The sequence below is a fragment of the Haliotis asinina genome, chromosome 8, assembly GCF_037392515.1.
Source record: "Haliotis asinina isolate JCU_RB_2024 chromosome 8, JCU_Hal_asi_v2, whole genome shotgun sequence".
NCBI classification, from domain to species: Eukaryota; Metazoa; Mollusca; class Gastropoda; order Lepetellida; family Haliotidae; genus Haliotis; species Haliotis asinina.
In genome coordinates this window covers 22,841,724-22,869,266 of record NC_090287.1, presented here as the reverse complement: position 1 = coordinate 22,869,266, position 27,543 = coordinate 22,841,724, and the positions used below count along the sequence as shown (strand labels likewise).

Sequence of the window (27,543 nt, the reverse complement as noted above, 5' to 3'; positions counted from 1 at the left end):
TCAATGTCACATGAACTGTCAGTATAAAGGTTCTTGAAGCAGGAACCTCATTGTCACATGAACTATTAGTTTGAGGGTTCTTGAAGCAGGAATTTCAGTGTCACATGAACTTTTTGTACAGGGGTGTCTTGAAGCAGGATATGTATGTATTTATAACGAAATGTTCTATCAGTACAAGAATTTTTATTGAAACACATATGTAATTCATGATATAAGAATTGAAAAAGTGTATTAGAAAACCAACATTATGAGATATCAACAGTTTATTGGTGAAAATATATTCCCTAGAAAATAATGATAAAATTATATATTGTTCTTCTTCTCTTCATAATGCAGAGCATGTATTTCTGTGTTGAAAACAATTTGAGTCATCCATCTTAATCTTGAGGGGGTTAATGCTGATTTCCTGTGTACAAGTAAATACCATTGACAGCTTTAAGAGTTAACAGCCATATAATGTATTGTTATGCATGTCCCTCAATATACAACTTTATTGTAAGGCTACGCTGGTCGTAACTCTGTCTGAAATAGTGCGCCATTTTGTTTATAGGTGGGGGCTGTGTCTGAACATTATGGGGGCTTTATGGATTGGGTGACATGGTGTTTATGGCTTTCCCTGTAGATGCCAGGGAAAATCATTGTATTGTATAACAACACTCTATAGTGCAGGAGTGTTTTATTTTGAAATTCAGGTACAGGCAGACTTAGCTTGCAATTCATCTGTCCTTCATGGTCACTGGTCTTGTTAGGATTTTTTATGTTGCGTCTTTTCAAACTTTTACCTGTCAGCATTCTAATGTACTCTGTCTTGAGTGTAGGGGTGAGCAGTTGCTTTGTGGAAAGCAACGTCTTTGTGAGAAGCTGTATTATTGATAAATGGGTGGAAATGAATTTTTGTGGCCGCAGTTGTGTTTTATGATAGCAGGTGAGAAGAACATAACTAAGCTCATTTTGCACGTAAAGTGTTAGAGAAAGAAATAGTTATGAAAAATGACATCTGGCCTTAATATTCAGTGAGGCAAGAAATGAAAATGGTATGCCTTAAGCTGACATCAACCATATTTCACATTAACTTATTAGTCATTATATATTTATCCTGTCCCTGTATTTGTCTGTGCTTTTTTTTTTTTTTTTTTTAATAAACAGCCAAAAATGAAAGCAAAGACAAAACCAATGAAGTAAATAACATTTAAAATTTTGATTTAAACAGTTATGTTGAAAATAACAGTGTATTCGGTTCCTGGATCTGTTTGTTATACATTTTCTTGAATGGTTAGTGTCTAAAAGCTAATAAACTTGAGGAGAGTCTGGATTGAACTCTTCATTTTTATGTGTACATCTTGACTTTGCATGCAATGTAAATTTGGTTTTTAAATGCGCATGTGGTACAGCATTTATGGCAGCCATGTTGAAATTTGGTATTCTTGCCTGCTCGTATGTATTAAGCTATCATGTAGTTAAATATGGAGAATAGGTCAGTATGTTTGAAACACTTGTTTTGTTTATTTTTGATATTGAGCCTTATTTCATGCTTGATTTCAAATTAATTAGAAAGTCAGTAACAAATATCCAACATGTTACTCTCTTAGGTTTTCAGAGATTTATTTATGGCTGCTCAAGGGCAAGAGTATTATCTCCATGTCTGCAGTAATTTACTTTAAGATTACTAATTTATATACCCCCCCATTCATCTGAATTTAGAAAAATGGAAAAAAAGCAATATAAGTTTGAACTGTGTTCCAGTCTGCCTGCAAATGCACTTAGTTTTGAATCATAGATGATTCCCTGGTTTGACTGTGTTTGTATGCCTTCCAAGTACATCTCAGAGTAGGCATGCACTGTTTGTAAGACCTGAGGATACATGTAGCATGTCAACAGAAACCCTCCATATGTTTCTGAATCACTCTGAATTGTAAGGGCAGTTGGGTAGCCTACTGGTTAAACTGTTCCCCTGTCATGCCGGAAGACCCAGGTTCGATTCAACACATAAGCACAAAGTGTGAATCCCATTTCTGGTGCCCCCCGGGTGTGACATTTGCTTGAATATGGCTAAAGGCTATATAAGACTAAACTCACTCATTGACTGAACTGAAAATTGAAGGATGGTGGGGTAGCCTTGTTGTTAAAGCCTTTGCTTTTAATACTAAAGGTGTGGGTTTGATTCCCAACTTGTATGCAATGTATAAAGACCATTTCTTGTGTACACCACCATGATATTGGTGGCATATTGCTGAAAAAGGCATATAATTCATTCACTTAAAGATGATGGGATCTAAGTGGCATATTCCACATGGACCATGATAAACTTTACACTTTACCTGATGGTTTGTACGTTGAACTAGGATTTATTCCCCTCTCACCAGAATCAATACAGTAGATAAAATGCACTGCTATTGTACAATATGTTTGGTAATTCTCACTGAGAAATATGGTGTTCTTCAAGCTGATCCAGATTATTTACTCATCCAGTTTATGTTCCCCAACCAGTTTGACAAACTTTTCGATCTAGCATTCTGCATGCATGTCTGTCCAACCAAAAGACATATTTATTTCTTTTTGGAAACCCTGCTTTTTCTGTTGTCATGATGACACGCGAATAGAAGAAATGAGGGTAGTTCATAATATTATTTTCACTGAACTATACTTTACCTATCTCAGTGGGGTACAACAACTACGCCATTAGTACCTCTTGTTTTGCTTGTTAGTAAAGTGACCAAGATAGAATTTAAGATTGTCTCAGTATGTTTGTGAAGAGGACCCCAGAAATTGAATGAATATAGAGATATTTGTTGAAATGGATTATCAGTACCTTGTAAATTATTATTTATTATCATAGGATATTTATATAGTTTAGATATCCACACAACTGGTGCTTGTTAATCATGCAGAGGTCTTCTGATTGACATAATTTATTCAGTCTACCAAAAATAATCCCTTTCTCCACACACAGTATTATTTGTGCATCTAACAGAGGACTTGATAGTAATTATCAGATTCAAATGTAACGAATATTTTCCTAATTCTGTTTCAGAATGAACTGAAAGAGCTGAAGAAGAAGCATCATGAGATTTTAGAACACCAGGCTAAGTCAGCCTTGTCACCACTAACAGCGCCATCTACAGTTCCCGCTCACTCCCAGCCAGGAAGTTTGTCCACCCAGACAGGCCTAGGTAGGTAGCCCCCTGTTATCAGGCTCAAAGTCCACCCTTCTGCTAGTTTGCATGTGAGAGACTGATTAATGCTGTCAACTGCCTAGTGACAAATGGTTACTTCGGCAAACCTTTATAACTTTGCAAAGTCACACGCTCCTTCTACCGTCCTAGGTGTGGCCCGTTCTGAGGGCAGATATCCGCTTTACTTGGAAACATTTGTAAACTTTGTAGCTGTGAGCATTGAAACTTGCTGTCCAACTTAGTGTTTCCTTGGCACCGAGAGAATCTAATCTTGAGAAAACCATTATCTCAGGAAACGCTCTTAGTCATTCAAAGGTCAGGAAAACTTACAGCATTGAAGGACAGGCACGAGTTTGTGTGACTTGACTTACTCTGAATGGAAAGTTCTATCCAGGCCACTGTTTGAACCTTACTGTTTGGTATTAGATAAAGTATATAGATTAAGATGCTGGAGGTTGTAGATCTTATAAAACTGATTTATTTTATCTCTCCCTCAGAACTGCATTCAGTGTACAATATGACGATGGTAAAGTTTTTCATCCTTATTAATCATGTGTTGAATCTCCAATTTGTTATAATTATCCTGCACCATAACAATAGATTCATCTAAAGTCTGATGTTTTGGCACTCTGATAAGCTATCCAATCAAATATCAGAAGTTTTGATATAGAGCAAGACAGCTGCAAGTCTACCAGGACTAGTATCTTTCATTTCCATTCATTTTTTCTTCAAGAATAAACAAGAAAACCTGTAATATTAACTTTACTTACTCTTTGAAGTAGAGCCATAAGGTAGCCTTGTGGTTAAAGTGTTTGCTGTCACACTGAAGATCTGGGTTTCATTCCCCCAAGGGTACAATGTGTGAAACCCATTTCTGGTGACCCCATGCCTTGATGTTCCTGGAGTATTGCTAAAAGTAACATTAAAAAAAAGGTCACTCAATGCTCCTTGAATTAAATTTTATGCATTTGTTTTGACTGTATGAGATACTGATTAAGTCATGATATTCATGATAATGCAGGCTGTTATTCACACCAGAGTCCTGGATTTGATTAATGACATTGTCACTAGCTGTGTCGTGAATTCCTGCTGCTCCCCTTATTGAATGACATGCATCACTGTCAGGTATATCCTAGGCCTTGATGGATATAGTAAATAATTCATAGTAGTTGGTTAACCATGTGCTGATAAGTCTAGTGTGAATATGTTTGCTTAGGGATTCTGTTGTATGGTACAGTATTGAATGAGAGTGAGTGAACAAGATGAATGAGTTGGGATATTTCCTAAAGTGTTTTTTTCGTCATGCTGAAGACCCAGGTTCGATTCCCCACATGGGTATAATATGTGAGGCCCTTTTCTGGTGGTGAGTGGTGTCCATTTCTGGTGTTCCCTTCTGTGATATTGCCAGAATATTGCTAAAAGTGGCATGAAACCTCACTCACTCACTAACATTTTAGAAGAGTAATGTCCTTACGTATCTGAGGCATGTCTAATATCACTGTGCTGTGAAACCGCCACAAAACCAAAGGAATGAAAAGACAAGGGTTCAAGGTCACTCATTCACACTTTACATTGTAATGTCACTGCGTCATATCAGCTTTCACTTCCCCTGAAGGCTTAGTCTTTCTGTGAATACACGATGCCATTTGGAAAGTGGTCAAATACAACATATGTGCACTGAGTGGAAGTCGCGGTGGCTGAGCGGGCTAGGCGGTGACTTTGTGTGCTGGCGATTAGGTGCCTGACGCTGATAGTGCGGATTCGATACTGGGACTCAACCAGAAAAGTACTAGAATTTGTACTTTACTAAGAAAGCGAAATCCCAAATATGACATATGCTGCATTAGTCTTTCTGGCAGTGTTTGACTAATAGCAAAATTAAATTGATAAATAAATGATTAGAAAATAACTCATTGTCTTATTTTAATCTGTTCATGTGTATTATGCAGCTGAAAATAAATGGGAATTTTGTCATAGGTTGATGTGCTTGAACAGACAGTTTACAATTTTCACATTGTGTCTGTGAACCATAATGAGTTGTTCACAGACTTCAAACATCTGACAAATTGTCAGTGTTTGACATTTAGAGTTTGATTGTGTTTCTAAATGGTGTGTAAAGGGTTTCCTGATACACAAATGGATTAGTTTGACACAACCAGCTGCTACCTTTTGTAGCCATGACAACAGTAAGCTGAAGCTCAGGTAGGGTATGATACCCCTGCCTTATCTGTCAGTTTCCTGTTCGATATCTCCACTGCCGATAGTGGAGACAAGCTGCCTGGACCCTCAAGGGCCTGGTATCTGCAGTAGATTGTTTGACTTTATCTCAAATTGTTTTCCTGTACCACCAGCATGGGCTCATTGTGAGTCTTTACTTACACTTACTGGCTGTGTTATTTCTCAGTTTGGGAAAAAAATGGAGAAAATATTCTGCTGTTCATCTTAATTGTTTCGTAAAATGGCTCTTAAAAATTTCAGCATTTGGAAGAAAAATACCCATTTAGGATAAAATGTCCACCATATAGCAACATGTGTTCAATAGTTGGTACAATATTCTTACGGTTAGAAGAACAAGTGCTTTGTAGAAGGAAAGAGATATGTAATCAATTATTGTTTGGAATCAAATAGTTTCTAGTCTAGAGGAATAATATTCATAGAAAATATTCCTGCATTGTAGAAAGAAAAGAAATGTATAACTGATTAATGTTTTGGAATTAAATCATTTCCTGAGGAAAGAATATTCATAGAAAATATTCAAGAATGCCTGTGGAAATAATATCCTTGAAAAAAGTTTGCTCTGGAATGTTTTAACCTATGATATTACTTCCCATGAAAAGAATTTCTATACGAGTAAATAACCAATTGCAAATGTCCCTCTTTTGGAAGAAGATTGTTGACATAGTGGGAAGAACAGTACGGGAGGTAGCTATCCTGTGATAATTCACATAACTGCTAAAATATGAAAGCAGGCTTGTGGGCAACATATAACAGAAAAAGACAGATCATTATTCGGCATATTCTTTATGATTTTTGATGCCTCATCTACGTCAGCAAAACAGTGGCAGTTAGACAATGTAGCCTTACATAATATTTAGAATACTGTATGATGTCAGTTTCAGACACAGTCAACATGTTTGTTTGTAGACAATATGTTCATGGTGTCATTTACAAGTCCAAGAGTCTGTCTCCCTTCCATAAGTATTATCAGTGAACCCTTGAAACACCACCTCCTTTCATGCTTATGCATTAGACATGGGGCATCAACTTGAGTTTCCCTTTTGGGAAAGAAGCAGACATCTTGAGTCAAGTTCACCAAATGAGCAGTGTATAGAAGTGAGCAGTTTTGTGAGGAATGCTTTCTCCTTTTGACGACAGCAAATATTGACACAGGTCATATGATGGAGACTTAGGCTCGCTAGGTGTTCTTTTCTAGTCATCCTGACTGACAGTATGGTTGACAAGTAGAATAGGCCATTGAGGACTAGGATGGGCAGACGTCTGTGCAGGTATCTGCAGAAGTCGCTTAGTGGTGTGAACTAGAAAAGCCAATATGGACATGTAGAAATTTGAAAGTGGTTGTGATCTCCATAATAACTTTAATTATGCCAATACCTTGACGTGTTCAGTGTCCAGATGAAAGCTTGTCAAATATGAATGGATAATGAAGTACAGCTGTTTCAGATATGCAGGCAAACAATACGATGTGTTCTCATGATTAATTGTTGCTGTTCTATGTCTGTTTATTCTCAAAAACATTCTTCAGAATATTGTCCAGCTTTGGTTTACTGCATTGAGTATTCCATTTTGCTTGAATGGGAACGCATCAATTTGTGTCAGCTGCTAATGGATTTCCCCAAATTTGGCAAATACTAGCACCAAATCCAAATGTACAAGACATGGTCTTAGACTAATACCAACACAATATCATCAAATATTACATTCCACTCTAACAAGAAAACATCATTTTGTGTAAACTGCAAATGGATTTCTTTAAAAAACGTGCATTACCATTGGCTGACACTACACCAAGACCCAGTTTAAGAAAGTCTTTTCATTGTCGCAGCACAATATCATACTAGAACTCATCAATTTCACTTAAGAACACTGTGGTACTTTTTGGTATGACAACTTAAGTCTGGTACTAATCTATTCTGATAATGACCTGGAGGTTGATTCATAAAGCGTTCATAACATTACACCATTTGTAAGCATGGGATAAACTCGTGAAAAGCATGTGATAAGTTTTGATGGGTCCAAATGTTCCGAATGCTTGTGGATTGGGACCCACTACATAACGAAGTTGAAATATTCGTAAGCTCGTGAAACACTATGTAGTTTCAATAGGTATTAAGTTTACAAACATTTTAGGATAGGGACCCACTACATAATAAAGCTAAAACATTCGTAAACTTGTGATAAACTATATAGTTTCAATAAGTCCAAATGTTATGAACACTTGTGGATTGGGACCCACTATAATATGCAGCTACAACATTCCTAAGTATGTGGTAACTTATTTTACGAACACTCGTGGATCAGGTCCGACTACTAAGCTGATGATACACTATATAGTTACAATGTTACGAACACTTCATTGATCGGGACCCACTACATAATAAAGTATTACCTGAGCACTTCTGTGATAAAAGTGCCATAAACCGTAATACAGGTAGACTAGTATCTCCAGTATCTGTCAAATTGTTGCTTTTCACCGCCAGCCATGTGTATAATACTGTATCAAGGCATACAATAACAAGTGTCTGATTTTAGATAAAGAGCAAAATTATCACTCTACACAAGAACGAGAACCTTCATGTTATGTAATCAACATCCGGTGAGACAATCTCGAGTAGAGTACATGTGCATTAATCATTTCTGTCTGTTGGTTGGCTGCTAATTTAGTAATTGTTGGTTCATTAATGGCAGCAATATTCCAGCTGGAAGCAGTCTGTAATTAATCAAGTCTGGACCAGACAGTCCAGTGATGAACAGCTCGAGCACTGATCTTCGCATATAGGATATTATGACATGTGTCAACCAAGTCAACAAGCCAGACCACCCAGTCCCGTTTGCTACGTCTAATGACAAGCATTGGTTACTGCAAAACAATTCCAACCTAGATCTGCACAAGTCAGTTCATGTCTCTGACATACAAAAGATTCTAAAGATAAGGACCCAACCAAACCTATCTAATTAAATATACAAGTATACAGAAGACAATTAGCTAAATGATTAAAATGAGCAGTAATGAAAAAAACTAAAGCAGGGTGTTAGAGATATGTCAGAAGGAAAACCATACTCTCCTCCTGTAAAGAAATACTAACTTTTGTGATTTCAGCTTTCATTCACATTACAATGTTTATTTATTTCTGACCTACAGGATCAGTTTAAATAAGTTTATAATGTATGCAAATCAAACAATGAATTTTGAGTATCAATCTTTTTGTAGATTAACAAATCGACCATGATCTTCTCTAGCTTTCTCTGACTGACAATGTGCTTGAGAAGTAGAGCAGGCCATTGAGGGACTGCTTTAGATGCTGTCTGTGCAGCTGTTTTCAGACAGACTTGCTGTAGTCAGTCAGCTTAGCCCTGATGCACCTGTTTAATTTTGAATAGCACATGTAAAGAAATAATTAAAAGTTGAATTCATTTAACTTCATGTTCCATATACTTCACTTGTATGGGAAGTGAAGTTTGAACGACTTGTAAACATGTTTTTTCTTGTATGCATATATGAGTCCACATTGTTTTAATTCCTGTTATCCAACCTGCCTTAAATTTTGTTGTGATTGCTTGAGAAACATTTGTGGATTATCATGTCTGTTTCTTGAAAAAGCAGGTGACCATGATTCTTGCTGCACTATTAAACTTTGTTAACCCAACAGATATTGATGCAGATTTAAGTGTTTTTCAACCCTAACAAATGTTCCAATTTATATGTATATGCCTGTAAGTGTGTGATGCACTGTTAAGCTATTTTAACCTCAGAATTAAATGACAACAGATGTCAGTGTACATGTACGTATGTATTTCTCAACCCCAGGTACACAGTGTGAGATATTATCTCCCTACACTAACATGAAAACAATCAGCGTTGATACAAAATACCGACTTGTGATTCTTAATGTAACCTATTACACTGAGAAGTTTAGACAGTACAAGGTTTCTCAATGCTTTTGTGTGAATCAGTTCTTTTTTCTGCGGAAACACTACCTGCTACAACCCTAGCCATGCTCTGACAGTCAAGAAGAATACGCTATTGGTGCAACATCTTGGTAGATACTGCCTTATGTGAGGATAATAAGTAATTCAAGCATTCAGGATAATTCTGCAATTCAGTTTTTCTCATCCATCTATTCACAGTTCGTGGTCATGTGAATAGGTGCAAAAATCTATCCAGCGTGGGTTTTGGTTAACCCTAACACTACCACATGTGCTTGTGTCAGTGTGACATGTGTATGCTAGAGTTGTCACTACAAGGAAGTTATGAGGGTCAAATTGTTCTGAAACATCAATGGTTAAATGTAACAGAAGATTGGTTTGCTAAGCTTGACTTATTTCTTGTAACAGTAAGTCATTTCTCGTTCTAAGTGCATGTGTCGCTGTAAGAATTTGTTTCCAGTTATACTGGTGAATTGTTGTCACTCGTTGTGCTTGTGAAAGTGCTTATGAGGATGAAATTCAGACATTTTCAAATTCAAAAGAGGTAATGGATATCACACCTTCTGTTTAATCCGGTTGAAAGCAGGTTACCAGTTGCAAAATGAGAGTGGCTTTGAAAGGTGTAGTTGTTCAGATTTCAGGAAGCCAGTCTGAGTACCGGTATGTAAAATCTGTTTGTTAACCAGAAGAAATATGTGTTTGTCAAGGTTCTCTGCTTTGATTATACACTTATTGCCCAGTAATGCCCTTCCTGTTTGGGGTGTTTATGAAATTCAGTGTGTATACTAAGGTTTAATGAGCCATTTAATGATGAGCTCGTTGAAAGGCATACGTTTGTAGTTTGTTCAGTTTCATCCTAGAAAGTTTTCACTTGCATTAATGTTAGTAGATGTACATATAATATACATTTAGACATACATAGGTTTAGGTGAGGCGATTTAATTTAGTGCTCTGTGACTGTGCATGCATAGAGAATCGAGTTGATTCTGCTGACTGTTTATTATGAATGAGTGATTAAGCTTAGTTTTAAACTGCTTTTAGCACTATTCCAGCAATATCGAGGCGTAGAACACCAGAAATGGTGGTCGAACCTGGGTCTTCAGTGTGACGAGGGAACAGTTTAATCACTAGGCTACCACACTACCCTATTATGAATCATTCAACCAAAGCTTCAACAGTATTTCCATGCAAATAGATATATTTTTATTAATTATGACATTTGAACAATTTCAGTAGTATTAATTTTTTTCATATTTAATAAGCAGAAAATTCAGTGGAAGTCAGAGTCAAACGTGTATTAACTTGTTTAATTTTCTTTGAAAAAACAACAAAATTCTATCTCACAGCTTTTTACTGTTGAACAAATATGAAAACAGCTCCCAGTGTTGGATGCTTGGATGTTGAATGGGTAGATCTCCTGCCATGGCTATCAGTCGTTTCACCTGGCACTTCTACCTGACTGAGGCCCATTACATGGGAGGTCACTCTACCCGAAGTGCCAGCTTGTTTCTGCCGAGTTCCCAATCACCTGATATTTATGACGAGTTGGAGTGTGAGTAATACCGTTGATAAACCCACACCTGGCTCTGCGTCTCATTTCTACCTTGACAGGCAGGTCAGTATGGCCGGGGGGGAGGGGGACGCTTCTTCGTGAACAGGATGTGCACTACAGCAGTTATGGCCCATGTGTATTGATTCAAACTTAATCATGGAAACACCAATATCTCCAGGAACTAGAAGCCCCTGATTGCCTTTTCTGAGTGTGCTTTGCAAACTTCACCACTGTTTTAGGTGCCGTGATATCAGTTGCTAACAGAATGGCTTATTGGGAAAATATTATTTCCACTGAAATTTTTTTAACTGAGGTGTAATTAATTGGCTTGAATTTGTTTTGTTTTTATATGTTGGAAAGGTTAAAGGGACATTGTGCTCCAGAGTTAGAGGCCACTTTCAATACAGACATTGTGATCAGAATTATAGTGATAATCATAAAATTGGAGTAGGCAAAAAGCCAGTCTGACTTTTGACTATACATAGTCCCTATTGAAGGGACAGGTCACAGGCTGGTACAGGCAGTACTTGTGTTTTTATCATCATTTGTGAAAGTGTACCTTTACATTTTAATATCATCAAGTTGCTGTTGCACCCCAAACCCTAACCTATGTCAGGGTAGTATCATGAAATAATAATTCATACCAAAATTCATTACTAATTGTAACCAGCACAAGCAATACATTAGCATTCAGATGTTAGGAAAATATAAATATAGAATATTAGTTTCTTCATGTACCAGTAATAGCTATTAAAGTGTCTAGACATAACCTTTGTTATCCCCCTGGCATGTAATGCGGGGGATATAGTCGACGCCTCGTCCGTCCATAATCAGGTTTTTGTGATTTACTATTTTCAAGGTTTCCATGGAAACGGTTCAGATTTAGTCTCAATATGGAGGGATGGGGTTCGTTTCTGGAGCAAAACTCAAAAACCGTTCAATATTTTTCAGGAAAAGTTGGTAGATATATCAGTCGGAACCTAAAGTGGTGCCTTTTGCTAGTTACAGGTTTTTGTGATTTCTTAGTTTCTTGGTTTCCATGGAAACGATTCAGACTTTGTCTCAAAAGTGAGAGGTGTGTTTCGTTTCCGGAGCAGAAGTGAAAAACTTCTTAATATCTGTCAGTGTAACTTGGTAGATATATGTGGCAGACCCCAAAGTGGTGCCTTTTGGTATTGACAGGTTTTTGTGATTTATCATTTTCTCAGTTTCCATGGAAACGGTTCAGACTTAGTCTCAATATGGAGGGATGGGGTTCGTTTCTGGAGCAGAACTCAAAAACCGTTCAATGTTTTTCAGGAAACCTTGGTAGATATATCAGTCGGAACCTAAAGTGGTGCCTTTTGCTACTTACAGTGTTTTGTGATTTATTATTTTCTTGGTCTCCATGGAAACGTGTTTGACTTACTCTCAAAAGTGAGAGGTGTGTTTCGTTTCCGGAGCAGAAGTGAAAAACTTCTTAATATCTGTCAGTGTAACTTGGTAGATATATGTGGCAGACCCCAAAGTGGTGCCTTTTGGTATTGACAGGTTTTTGTGATTTATCATTTTCTCAGTTTCCATGGAAACGGTTCAGACTTAGTCTCAATATGGAGGGATGGGGTTCGTTTCTGGAGCAGAACTCAAAAACCGTTCAATGTTTTTCAGGAAACCTTGGTAGATATATCAGTCGGAACCTAAAGTGGTGCCTTTTGCTACTTACAGTGTTTTGTGATTTATTATTTTCTTGGTCTCCATGGAAACGTGTTTGACTTACTCTCAAAAGTGAGAGGTGTGTTTCATTTCCGGAGCAGAAGTGAAAAACTTCTTAATATCTGTCAGTAAAACTTGGTAGATATATGTGGCAGACCTCAAAGTGGTGCCTTTTGCTATTTCCTTTTATTTTGATGTATTATTTTCTCGGTTCCATGAACATGTTGCTGACTTCGTTTCCAGAGCACAACTCGAAAAACATTTCATATCTTTCAAAAGATCTTGGCAGATATATGAGACAGATCTTGAAATGGTGACTTTTTCTGAATACAGATATATGGCATTTATACTTTTCATGGCTTCGATGGAAACAATTCAGACTTGGTCTAAAAACACAATAAGTAACTGTCCGATGGTTTGTCCTTTCAAATATGTGGGGGCCGATGTCATCTTCTGATGACTCTTGTCTTACTGAATGGTTTGTCTTACAGTGGAGTTCTGATTACCTCAGACTAGGATTTACCTAGAACATCTGTGAAATTGTGTGGTTATAAGTTGTACTTATAATGCATTGCTTGTACTGGTTATATTTAGTAATGAATTTTGGTATAAATTATTATTTCATAATAGTAGGATTACATACAATTATCCACGTCATATAGGACACCCATTTTAACTTCACTCCTTATCCCAGCCCAGCCAAACCCAATGTAACAAAACATCCCAACACCTTAACCCTAACCCATATGTAGGTATGATCATGTATATTCATTCAGATTGCATAGGTCATCCCTCCCCAACCAAACCACCTTATACAATGTAACATCTTAACCTAGCCTTAACCCATATGTAGGTATGATCATGTATATTCATTCAGATTGCATAGGTCATCCCTCCCCAACCAAACCACCTTATACAATGTAACATCTTAACCCTAGCCCTAACCCATATGTAGGTATGATCATGTATATTCATTCAGATTGGATAGGTCATCCCTCCCCAACCAAACCACCTTATACAATGTCACATCTTAACCTAGCCCTAACCCATATGTAGGTATGATCATGTATATTCATTCAGATTGCATAGGTCATCCTTCCCCAACCAAACCACCTTATACAATGTAACATCTTAACCTAGATTTAACCCATATGTAGGTATGATCATGTATATTCATTCAGATTGCATAGGTCATCCCTCCCCAACCAAACCACCTTATACAATGTCACATCTTAACCTAGCCCTAACCCATATGTAGGTATGATCATGTATATTCATTCAGATTGCATAGGTCATCCTTCCCCAACCAAACCACCTTATACAATGTCACATCTTAACCTAGCCTTAACCCATATGTAGGTATGATCATGTATATTCATTCAGATTGCATAGGTCATCCTTCCCCAACCAAACCACCTTATACAATGTAACATCTTAACCTAGATTTAACCCATATGTAGGTATGATCATGTATGTTCATTCAGATTGCATAAGGGGGTGGTGGGGTAGCCTAGTGGTTAAAGCGTTCGCTCGTCACGCCGAAGACCCGGGTTCGATTCCCCACATGGGTACAATGTGTGAGGCCCATTTTCTGGTGTCCCCCGCCGTGATATTGCTGGAATATTGCTAAAAGCGGCGTAAAACCAAACTCACTCACTCACTCACTCAGATTGCATAGGGCATCCCTCCCTAACCAAACCACCTTATACAATGCCACATCTTAACCTAGCCTTAACCCATATGTAGGTATGATCATGTATATTCATTCAGATTGCATAGGTCATCCCTCCCCAACCAAACCACCTTATACAATGCTACATCTTAACCTAGCCCTAACCCATATGTAGGTATGATCATGTATATTCATTCAGATTGCATAGGTCATCCCTCCCCAACCAAACCACCTTATACAATGTAACATCTTAACCCTAGCCCTAACCCATATGTAGGTATGATCGTGTATATTCATTCAGATTGCATAGGTCATCCCTCCCCAACCAAACCACCTTATACAATGTAACATCTTAACCCTAGCCCTAACCCATATGTAGGTATGATCGTGTATATTCATTCAGATTGCATAGGTCATCCCTCCCCAACCAAACCACCTTATACAATGTAACATCTTAACCCTAGCCCTAACCCATATGTAGGTATGATCGTGTATATTCATTCAGATTGCATAGGTCATCCCTCCCCAACCAAACCACCTTATACAATGTAACATCTTAACCCTAGCCCTAACCCATATGTAGGTATGATCGTGTATATTCATTCAGATTGCATAGGTCATCCCTCCCCAACCAAACCACCTTATACAATGCCACATCTTAACCCTAGCCCTAACCCATATGTAGGTATGATCATGTATATTCATTCAGATTGCATAGGTCATCCCTCCCCAACCAAACCACCTTATACAATGTCACATCTTAACCCTAGCCTTAACCCATATGTAAGTATGATCATGTATATTCATTCAGATTGTATAGGGCATCCCTCCCCAACCAAACCACCGTATACAATGTAACATCTTAACCCTAGCCCTAACCCATATGTAAGTATGATCGTGTATATTCATTCAGATTGGATAGGTCATCCCTCCCCAACCAAACCACCTTATACAATGTAACATCTTAACCCTAGCCCTAACCCATATGTAGGTATGATCGTGTATATTCATTCAGATTGCATAGGTCATCCCTCCCCAACCAAACCACCTTATACAATGCAACATCTTAACCTAGCCCTAATCCATATGTAGGAATGATCAGCCAAGTCCCCTAGGTCATCCCTGCTCAGCCAACCCAATACCTTTAGCCCTGCAACCCTGTTGTCTTGCTGTATGCAATTTCTATCCATAGCAATACCCCGCTTACCCCAATCTATAGCCAGTAACCCCCAGCCCTTCCCGCCTCACCTCCTTCACCCCTAGTGCGGGTGTGGTCAAGATGCCTGTACCCATTGCCCCCTCTGACGTTAACACCCATCAGTAGTCATGTGCTCAGATCTAATATATTATTGCACAATACCCACCGCTGGTGACGAAACTCAACACAATGAGTGTGTGCTTCAAGACATTTATTTAAGATAATGTAGCTGAACTAACATTGTCCATCGATATTATAGGGGAATATTGTGAATATTGTGCTTCAAGACATTTATTTAAGATAATGTAGCTGAACTAACATTGTCCATCTATATTATAGGGGAATATTGTGAATCAAGTGTTTATTGTGAAATATAAATAAATGAGTTGAATCTAACTGTTAAACTATGCAAGTTACAAAGTTTACTATTGTTGATTGATCAAGTCTTGACAAATCAACTTTTTTCTTATTAATACTTTGTCAGTATAGCTATCTAACCGGTTGAATTTATTGTTTTATATGGTAATAATCGTTTGTATGCACAAAAAAAGTTTCAAGTTTTTTTCCCCCTTAATTAACATCTTTTTGTTGGAAAGAATTAAACATTGGTCATTTGCAAAGGCATGCCAACACAATTCAGTGTATGCATGATGAAGGCTATGAATTCACACAGTATGTGTGATGAAGGCTCCAGTCTTTAAAACACTGCTTTACTTACTACTAATCCCTTTTGGGGCAGTAGGCTAGCCTTGTGGTTAAAGTATTCGTCTTCCATGCCAAAGGCCTAGGTTCAATTCCCCACATGGGTATAATGTGTGAAGCCCATTTCTGGTGTCTCCCAATGTGATATTGCTGGAATATTGCTGAAAGCAGCATAAAACCATACTCACTCTCTCACTCACTAGTCCTTTTCTCATGTTAACAATTAAAGCACTACTACAGGAGAGTTTAAAATCATAACAAGCATTTTGCCTAATTTTCATATCTTTTAAATATAAATGCCACACATTGATAAAAAAACAACAGATGATAGAGGAAAAGTGGGGGTAATTTTCTGAATAATGGCATCTGAGAAGTCAAACATGCCAGTGTGTACAAGGTCTGTGGGGATCAGATCTACTTAATTTCATCTAAACTTTTGCCGGCTTAGTCTTGTTATTAACTGAGGCTAATGGTCAATGTCCACATGACCATGTCATGACTGTGTTTGCCATGGGACCCATCTGAGTTCATTGGAATCTTTCATTGAAATGTCAACTTCATGCAGGATGTTGAGACAATTAGCCTGATTACCTGAAGACTAATTATTATGTGGTTTAACACTAATGCTCTCAGTGTGTTGGAATTTCTTTATACAGTAATAGAGGGTATTTGGGCATGTCTACTGTGATGTATAGTACACAATGTTTCATAGGGAAATTCACAATGGTCTGTTTGGGATTGAACTTCATTGCAGAGGAATGTGGACAAACAAATTATATTCAACATTCCTTAGGAATAGGGGTGACGTGTCTATAATCACCTTCTTTATTGTATAATAGAGATGTTTCAATATAGATACTTATATTATTTTCATGACAAACCGAACTGTTCAGACACAATCTAAGATTAAAGCTATTCTTTGAAGGCACAATGTCACACCACTTTTCTCAAATAAATTCTTAATTTCTCTCAATAATGCTAACTATCAGCCTTCAGGAAATCTTCCATATGATTTATTGTTAAAAAAAAATTACATATTTAGGTTACAATATCAAGTGAAAGAGTTTGAATGAATTGATCGATGTTGCATTAAATAGGCCGTTGCCTCATAGAATTCATTCAGCTGATGAACGAGTAAGGATATATGCCAGAACACTCTCTTCTTCATAACAAAGAAGCTGACATCCATACAATTCTCGTATGAAACACATTATTTAGCTTTTGGGTAAAACTTATAGTTGTATCCGTTGTTGATACATGAGGCATCTAAATCTTCCAGAGTTTAACATTCTTCCTTCCTTGGACTGGATATATCCAGTGCTTTAACACTTGGGCTACATTCTTTCTTCCTTGGACTTGGTATATCCAGTGCTTTAAAACTTGGGCTACATTCTTCCTTCCTTGGACTGGTTATATCCAGTGCTTTAACACTTGGGCTACATTCTTCCTTCCTTGGACTTGTTATATCCAGTGCTTTAAAACTTGGGCTTCATTCTTCCTTCCTTGGACTGGATATATCCAGTGCTTTAAAACTTTGGCTACATTCTTCCTTCCTTGGACTGGATATATCCAGTGCTTTAAAACTTGGGCTACATTCTTCATTCCTTGGACTTGTTATATCCAGTGCTTTAAAACTTGGGCTACATTCTTCCTTCCTTGGACTTGTTATATCCAGTGCTTTAACACTTGGGCTACATTCTTCCTTCCTTGGACTGGTTATATCCAGTGCTTTAAAACTTGGGCTTCATTCTTCCTTCCTTGGACTGGATATATCCACTGCTTTAAAACTTGGGCTATACTTTTACAACCTTGGCCTATCAGTGTTTATGTCACAGTGTTTTAGATCGAGATTGCTGTGTTTGCTGTGACTGTCGGACACACAATCAGCTACACAATATCTTATATTGTATGTAGGATACCTATTTCCTTCTGTCAATATTTGTAAAAGGCTGGCTCTGGAAAACATGCAATTAATTCATTTTTTTAGTCCAAGCAATTGCTTTACATGTAAACATCCTGTTTGATGTTATGTTATTGATTTTGAGTGACATGGTTTAAGGATATGTTTGTTTTAGACACTGTATACATGTATTAGTATCTAGTTGAAACCATAAAATAAAGTATGTTTGAACTGTTATCATGTAGGTTAAACTTTGTGTTTAGTAAACCTGGACCTATGTTAGAGTCAAGGTGAAAGTACATCTTTAGTTGAGGTGAAGGAATATGTTTCAATCCAGGTGAATATCTATTTTTGAGTGAAAGTGTATGATGGTGCTTAGGTGAACATATATGTTAGAGTAAATTCGGCATACTGAAGTTGGCACTCATTGTGGCTAATATGGAAGCTGGAGGCAAAATGAAGGTGAAATTTTGACAAGAGAACATGTGAACACAATTGTAAATAAACAGAAATGTAGAATAATTGTTTAGAATACCCGGTCATACCTGTTATATTTACAAAAATATTACACTGACATGTTAGGTGATTATAGAATTCCATAAATCACTGACAGAAATAGTGCTGGGAAATCAATCATGCATAGTATTGACAACTATTGTGGCAAGTCTCAAAAACAGACTGGAAAAATTATGAAAAGTTGCAGCTGAAAAACTAGCCAACTATGTTTGGATTAAATATTTATAGACAGAATACTGCATAGCTTATGAAGAGGGAAAATGTGTCCAGTGTTCTACAAGTAACAAAGGAATGTAGTGTCTCTTCTGTGAAGGTGACCATAATGAAAATATGTTAGAACTACAAGGATGTTTTCATTCATGGGAATTTGAACTATTAATGTGGATGGATGATGTGTAGTTTTCATGGAAATCCAAATAAATGTAGAGTTTTTAGCATATTTTTTGTCATCCTTCTAATACTGTTTAGGCAGCTGTTGGAAAACCATTATATCTACATACTGGACAGATAGATTATAGTCTTGTTGCTTAGTTTCTGATAAAAACAAGTATAAAAGAAATTATTACAACTTAGAAAAAGATGTTCAGTAACTCAATTGCCATTTGTTTGCTAAGTAGTTACCATACCATCTTTTTCCATGGGAAATAGATTCAGCTCAGTCAATGAGAGTTGAACTGAAAGGTTTCAAGTAGACAGATGATTTATTTGCCCAAACAAGCTAAGGTGTTCCCATGGCAAGTTTCTGCACACAGAGAAATGACTTGTATTGATATCCCACAAACTGATCTCCCAGGCAACCAACATATCCAGTGATAAGGTGTGCATCGTACTGTGTGAGTGAAAACTTCAGGTATACTTCTGTTCTATTTGACAGGGTTTATGTGCAGTAATTTTGAGTGTCTTGTATTCAAGCTGTTAGGTGAGTTTAGGAACAATAAATATTCATTCTTCGATATGTTCTTTCTTGGAGGTATTTTATCTAGGAGTGTTCTGTGTAATAAAAATATCAGTGTATTTCTGTTGCTTTCAATAAGACTGTATGATATGATAGGAATATGAAATAGTGGTACTGGTATGTGATTGTTGATGGTGTATATATCATTTGTATCAATAGTTGCAGTTTATTGTGAAAAATCTGCCATAGTAGGCGAGTATGCTTGTCGTAAGAGGCGACTAATGGGATTAGGTAGTCAGGCCTGCTGGGTTGGTTGACACGTCATCAGTTGCCAATTGCGCAGATCAATACTGATACTGTTGATCACTTAATTGTCTGGTCCAGACTTGATTATTTACAGACCACCACCATATAGGTGGAATATTGCTGAGAGTGTAAAAATAAACTCACTTACTTCTAAAAGTTGGTTTAACACTGTAGCAGTGCTACCTCTTAAGTTGACAATTGCAACTTTTGTGCGGTTCAATTAATGGCATATTGTACAAGCAAATGTAGCCTGAAAAATCATCATCAGTATGCAAGTGTTTGATGTCAGAGAAATAAGAAACAAAACTTAAAAAAACAAGTTCCATTGTATTAACTTTATGAAAACTTAGTCCATAATAATATATATGTAATGGAGCAAAACAAGAAACCAAAATTTACGCTCAGTTTTACTGCCTCCAAATGCCTATAGAAAGTAAGTGTCTTGATTATTTTCTGGTGGAAAAATAAAGCGTAAAAGTACTCAAGCATAAATTTCTTTTGATGAAAATTGAATAATGGAATGTTTGCAACTTTTACTGAATGTAACTTGGGGAATAATTTTACTTTTTGTATGGGAATTGAATTTAGAAATGATTCTTAGATGGACTGGATCTGCTCACCCTTGACAGTAGGGTAGCCTAGCAGATAAAATGTTTTGCCAGAGGTCCACATTTGATTCCCCACATAGGTACAGTGTGGTGTCCCCCACCGTGATAATGCTGGAATAATGTTAAAACTGACATAAAACCACTCACTCACTCACTCACTCACTCACTCACTCACTCACTCACTCACTCACTCACTCACTCACTCACTCACTCACTCACTCACTCACTCACTCACTCACTGAGTGTTGTGTAAGAACACGACCAGATAAAAGCACATAATGGAGTATGTTGGGATCAAGCGACACTGTAAAGTTGAGCTGCATTTTGCGAAGGCCTTTAAGTATTGTGTCAATAATTGATATTTCACATCAGTATTCAGTGACAGCTGTTTATCGACTGAGAAAATCTGTTCATGACCAACTTCTGTTTATTTCTGCTTAACATGTTTTCACTGTTTAATCCATAAGATCACCTATACTGAATGTTTATTTGTCCTGGGACAAGATTCTGAGAGCACTTGACAACACATTGGTTATTATTTGTTAAACTAAGTAAAAATAGAGGCCATGAATTATTCTGACAACCGGTGTAGACTTTGTAGATATTTAGTATGATGCCAGAGTTATCCATAGGAGTGAGTGAGTATTGTTTTATGCTTTTAGGAATATTAAGGTAATGTCACAGTGGGAAACTCCAGAAATGGGCTTCACACAGGTGTCAAAACTGGATCTTCAGTGTTACGACTAAACACTTTAACGCTATATTTGGCCATGAATTGATGACAGAAAAAATAGTATCAACCAGATTTATCATTGTATTGAATGTAAATTTGGGGTTTTGGGTTTTTTTGGCTTTTTTAACTATGATGTATAATATATTTACCAGTATTTCACATGAATAAAGGAAAAGCCTCTAACACATAGAAAGTGAAAATATGATAGTGAAAATGCATTGAAAATAATAATAATATTTTCATTAATGCCTATGATTTTCCATTATTAGGTTTTTCACTCATTTCGCTCAGCTGAACAGTACAAGTATGTCAAAAACATTCTGAAAGTTTTCTTTTGTTTCAAGATGGTTATAAAGGCTGCAGAGTATTTCAATGCATATTATTCTTGTATTCAATATTTGTTGTTCATTGATCACTGAAAAGACAGGATTTCAAAGTAGTCTAAGTAGCAGAATGATAGCCATGGTAATACATCTCAGCCTGATAATCTACCAGATGTTTCATAGGGATATTTGTACCATAATACTCAAATCTTATTCTAGTAATATTGCAAACATATGTTTAATTACATCTGAATAAATCCTTTCTAAAGTTGAGCAGTGTATCTTTTATGAAGAAGTTGTGTAATGCTCAAGCTGATTCTCTTAATATATCAATTGTATATTTAATGACACCTGAATATTCCTTTGTAAAGTTGAATTGTGCGTTTTTGTTCAGGTACATTGTACTCAAATACATAGTCTATTAAACTCAAATTGATTCTAGTAATATGTCAAATGTGTGTTTAATTATATCTGAATAATCTTATGTAAAATTGAGTAGTGTATTTTTGATCAAGAAATTGTGCATACAGACTGAAGTATTTAAAAAATCATTATCGGTGATATTTGTGTTACTGTCCAGTTAACATCAAGAGAATATATCTGAGTCTGTGATGGCTGTACGTCAAGGCTGCGAGAGAGTTATCAAAGTCGTCCTCACATCCCTGTGTCCCTGATGTCACAGGCCATACCAGACTCGGATGATACTTGTTTAATCTTCATGTTTATTCAACCTCAAACACAGTTTCTTTTATAATGATATTGTTTGCTCTTCATGAAAATTTGTCAGATCAGAGAAGGGGTCTTTACAACCACTTTTACAATGAAAGACTGTGTTGAAGTCTGTCGACAGTGTTTGGGACAATGTAGATACACTATTAGTGGTAATGGAGTACCATATTAAGGACAGTTGGACGGTTGGATCTGTGTTCCATCCTAATTTGACTCTACACCTATGGGGTTAGGTGTTTGCAGGTAAAACCACACCTTGTTCTGTGTCATGTCATTGTGACAAGCTGCAAGTTTCTTGCATATTGCTTTCTGTTCTTCCCAAGCGTTTTTTGGATTGCGTTAAGGACTTAGACATAGTGTTTCTCAACATGGATAATACTATTCACACTGTATGTCTAGCATGAGTTTATTACTTTATTTATAAAATGTTCCCTTGGATATTTTGACTGATAAGTGGTGAAAAAGACTTCAGTTGGCTGTAGTTTCATACAGCCTAGCTTGTGTTTAGGTTTGATCAAGTTTTGCCTTTTCAGAGTTGACATGTCATTCCTTTGGTTTTGGTGGTGGAGACTTCGGCACACAAATAAGATTTCAGAATGTGTAAGAATAATACTCTTCTAAATATGTTAGTTTTGTTACAGTTTGCCAGTAGGCGAGTCAGCTTTTTATGCTTCAATAACTCTATTCCAGCAATATCACTGCAGGGTACTCCAGAAATGGAATTCACAAAATTGTAGCCATATGGGAGATGAAACTGGCCCTTCGGCCTGGCGAACAAAGCATTTGACCCCTAGGCTACCTCTCCACCCCAAGACTGAGAGTATAGTGGGCACATATTCTAATCTCTGTCTTCTCTGCCTTGTTTTCAATAACATATAACATCATTAGTTCAAGTAAACATTCAGTTTGTATCCTTTCCTTCAGTATTCTGCCAGTCGAACTGTTTCATATCCAGACATTAGGGGAGCATTGTGACTAATTTGAAGAAGGTAGAGCAATTGTACAGAGTTGCAACCTGTGGTACTGTGATAATGGAGCTGAATCCCATTTGGACCCAATTATGTTTCTTCATTTGGTCTACATGATGTCTGTGATGACGTTTGAGTGTTTGGTGGTGAACACTTGGGCCCTGCATCATGTTTTCCTTTCCAGTATCTTCAGTTCCACTAAACATTCTGTTGATCTCACACTGAAAATCTGTGAGTGGTGGTTAAAGTGTTCGCACACCAGTAGTATATTGTCTGGAGTCCCTTTTCTGGTGGCATTACTGGATATTGCTGAAAGCAGTATAAAACCATACTCACTCGCTCAATTTGTAATTCAGTATAGCAATGAGAAAGCATCACATTGTGCTTCAACAACATGCCTTTATTTATGCAAACTGGGACTAAACTGCATTCACTCTGTCATTTACGTATTTCTGAAGGGCTGCAATGTACCTCCGTCTGACCCTTCCTGGGTACTGTACCCTACTCATCATGCCTGACACCCCTATTATTCTGACTACACTTTATTCCTGACCCACCCTTGGTATTGTCATTTACACATTTCTGAAGGGTTGCAATGTCTGACCCTTGCTGGGTAGTGTACCCCACTCGTCATGCCTGACACCCCTATTATTCTGACTACACTTTATTCCTGACCCACACTGGGTATTGTCATTCACATATTTCTGAAGGGTTGCAATGTACTTCCGTCTGACCCTTACTGGGTAGTGTACCCCACTCATCATGCCTGACACCCCTATTATTCTGACTACACTTTATTCCTGACCTGCCTTGGGCATTGTGCCCTACTCGTTATGCCTGACCCACTGAGGATAATGTGCCCTGCTCTCCATGACTGAGGCTCTCTGGGTATTGTGCTCCACTCTTCATGGGTGATATCACCCCTATCAGTCTAACAACACCATATTCCTGACCCACCCTGGGTATTGTGTCCCACCCTCCATGGATGAGCCACCCTGGGTATTGTGCTCCACTCTTCATGGGTGATATCACCCCTATCAGTCTAACAACACCATATTCCTGACCCACCCTGGGTATTGTGTCCCACCCTCCATGGATGACCCACCCTGAGTATTGTGCCCCACTCTTCATGGGTGATATCACCCCTATCAGTCTAACAACACCATATTCCTGACCCACCCTGGGTATTGTGTCCCACCCTCCATGGATGAGCCACCCTGAGTATTGTGCCCCATTCTTCATGCCTGACCCCCTCTTTTAGTTAGACTACACTTTTTGGCTGATTTTGTAGTCTGACTAGACTATATGTGTGCCCTCCATCAATGTCAATTAGTTTCACTTCGCTTTATGCCTGATCTGCTAGGGGTAGTCTAACTAGACTTCATGCCAGACCCACTGTTCGTGCCTGACCCTACCAAGGATAGGGGTGTGTGTAGATTTACTATCTGCAGAACTAACGGAAAGGCTTTAGACAAGCTCATCTGTCAACATACTGTTAGCCTAGGAGGCATAGGGACTGTTGGGTCTCGCAATACCCTCTTTTGAGTGGCGCCTTCACTTTGGCAAATACAATCAATGTTTACTTGATGATTAATCATTTACGTTGACACATAAGAAATCCTTCCAAAAGTCTGTGCACTTCGCAGTGAGGAAAGGGTGGTAGGGTTTAGGGTGCGGCTGGGGTTACTGATCATGTGGTCTGCTATTTTCCCGCCCAAATCACTTATCTCTCGGGCAAAGTCCGTTCTCACCCCTCTACCAACACACTTGAGGTTTAAATCAGTTGGCCCAGATTACGTTGTTGGTCCATTCAGGAGCCGGGTGGAGAGAAGAGGGAAGACATAATACACACCCAGTCAGGTTGAGACCATCACAGGGCAAGCGTGGCCACAAAGAACTGCTCAGTCAGGGTAGGACGCTTGCTATTCACAGTCTCATTCACGGCTTCCTCAAGCTTTCACACCTAGCCCTGACTCCATGCATTCTGCCATATGGAGAGTATTCAAGTATGTGTGCATGCATTCAAATGGGCTGACGTGCGTTAATGTCGCCTGATTGGTATTCAAGTCTTCATCAGGCAAAGATTAGTCAGTATAATGATACACATTACTTGGACTGTATGGAGGCCATGTGCAAGGATGTGTACTCTCTCCTGCGCTTACCACCTGGAATTGGTTGATAGTCACCTGCTCAGGTATAGCTTGCCGTTCTAGTGTTATCTACTAACATATTACTATTGATTATTGACGTGAGATTTAATCTGCAAGTCATTGTGAACCCCCACCACGTGGCGTGGCGTTGAGCTGAATCTGATGAGCAGTACAAACGTCCACACCACTGCCAATATGTAATTCAGGATACACAGCTTGTTTTAATCAGGTTGGTCTGGCCACATTGGGTTTAAAAGTGTCGGGTATGTGCATTGAAAATGTAATTTGTTTCATTATTCTGAAAAGGGATGTGTTATTAATAGTTTTGATCTTGTTAACTGAATATATTTTTGTGGTTTTAAATAGTGTGTTGGTTGCTGGGATGACGTTTTTATTTTACATTAATCTGAGGAATTTAATTTATTTTAAAATATTTATTTCATCAAACATTAATCTTTGTTAAAAGTATGTATTGTTTAAAGACCTACATAATGTTTCTTCCTTAACATCATCAGTATGTTAAGTTAAATTTTACGGTAGATTTTACAAAAATTTCCAATTTTAAATTTAAGTGAGACTGATACAATTATGTAATCCAAAATGGATGTAATTCAGTGAATGAACACTCATGTAAATTGCCAGACTGATGGAGGGTATAATTACAGACAAGGACAGACACACTGCGATGTATGTGCATACTGAGTAATTGATAGGATACAAGCTACATGCTGTGAGTTGAATTGCGTAGGAGTTGAAAAGAACAGTTCCCGCACTTCCATCAAACGGTTGCTCTGAATACTGTATGAAGAAGCTGATGTGTTCTTTTGGCGTAATGAGAATGCTCCCTCTGAAAGTGTCCATCAGAGTGTATAACTATAATGGTTCAATGCTGTGTAGTCATTCTTTGATTCCATGACACAAGTGAGTTAGGAAGAAACTTGGCTTTGTGCTTGTTTTATGTTACTTTTGTCATGTAATTCCACACTATAGATTTTAAAGAGGTGGTTCAACCTTTTTTAAATGATGATTTGGATGATTATACTTTTTAATCTATCTGTTTGTAAACTGTGTAGGAATTTTGGGTCATTTGGTTTCTGATTTGTTCCTACTGAATGTGATTTACGAAGTGTCCGTTTCTTTCATGTGACGATGTAGTGTATTGTGGTGTGGCAGATTGTGTAATATGAAAGAATCAGGGTTTTTCAACCTGTCTTGAGTAGAATATTCAAACAAACACCTTTATGGTGAACTATTTTCTAGTTAAAACCATTTTGCTAAACATCTAACCAAATATAATATAGACTTATTGGTTAGAGTATTCATGTGAAATTCAGTAAAGAAATGTTCAAAAGTATTAGGCACCAGCACTAGTGTGTTGGTGTCTGTATTATGGTAATTTAAAGGTTCACACAAATATTTAAATAAAAAAAGAAACGTACCAGGTTTGGTTAACTAGAATATGTAAAAGGGTTTTATTGTATTGATGATGTGGTTGAGAAAAAAATAGTCATTGTGACATATGGTAGTATTCTGTGCCATATTTCCAAGATTACGCCCAAGACTGTCATTATGCAGGCAAATAAATATCCATGTCACACAGTAATTTGCTCCTACCATACGAGGTGGGATCACAGTTTCATGTTAACGACTTTGCCACACGATGTGTGGGTCACATGGCAAACAAGGGAATGTTTGCTGATAGTCATAAGTGGCCACATCTGTCCGTTCTGAAAATCATAAAAGTTTACAGCCGCAGGTTTTCCATGACATTATGTGTCCTCGGAGCCCCTCTCAGACTTCCCTCTCCCCCTGCCCAGGCTATATGGTTGTCTATTTCTGGTGCATCTTTACTTGATAATACTGGAGTCATTTCCTACATGTGTGTCTAGACTGGACTGACTTTATGTAGAGATGCATTGGGAATGTGGGATATATTGTTCCATGATCCTGATACATTAGTGTTTTTGTATCACGTCTGCTTTCAGAGAAATATATTATGTCTAGTCATATCTCTGTTATCACAATGAGGCTGAAATAATTATGTCATTTCTCTGAAATAAGGTCATCCTAGTTAAGTAGGTTTTTCTGCTAATGTTTAATCTTTAGAGATTGGTAAGAAGGTCCGTGTATCGTTAATGTAGGTCAAAGACATTTTGGTAGGGCCTGGAAACATTTTGTTCATTTTTATTAATCTATGTCAGACAGATGTAAATTGTTGATCAAAATATATTCTGTCTTCTGATTCTAGTTTCTGCTTATAT

The 27,543-nt window shown here is 37.6% G+C and overlaps 1 protein-coding gene across 5 annotated transcripts in view; it reads left to right on the top strand.

The window, feature by feature from the left end:
* Positions 1–27,543, top strand: part of LOC137293574 (thyroid receptor-interacting protein 11-like) — a 71,575-nt gene that overhangs the window by 16,256 nt on the left and 27,776 nt on the right. For 4 of the 5 annotated variants that reach the window (XM_067824207.1, XM_067824209.1, XM_067824208.1 and 1 more), the window contains exon 4: positions 3,032–3,170. In XM_067824207.1, the coding sequence (XP_067680308.1) occupies positions 3,032–3,170 (139 nt within the window). Of the gene's footprint in view, positions 1–3,031; positions 3,171–24,985; positions 25,327–27,543 lie in introns of those variants that run through there. The other variant, XM_067824210.1, reaches the window with a different exon arrangement.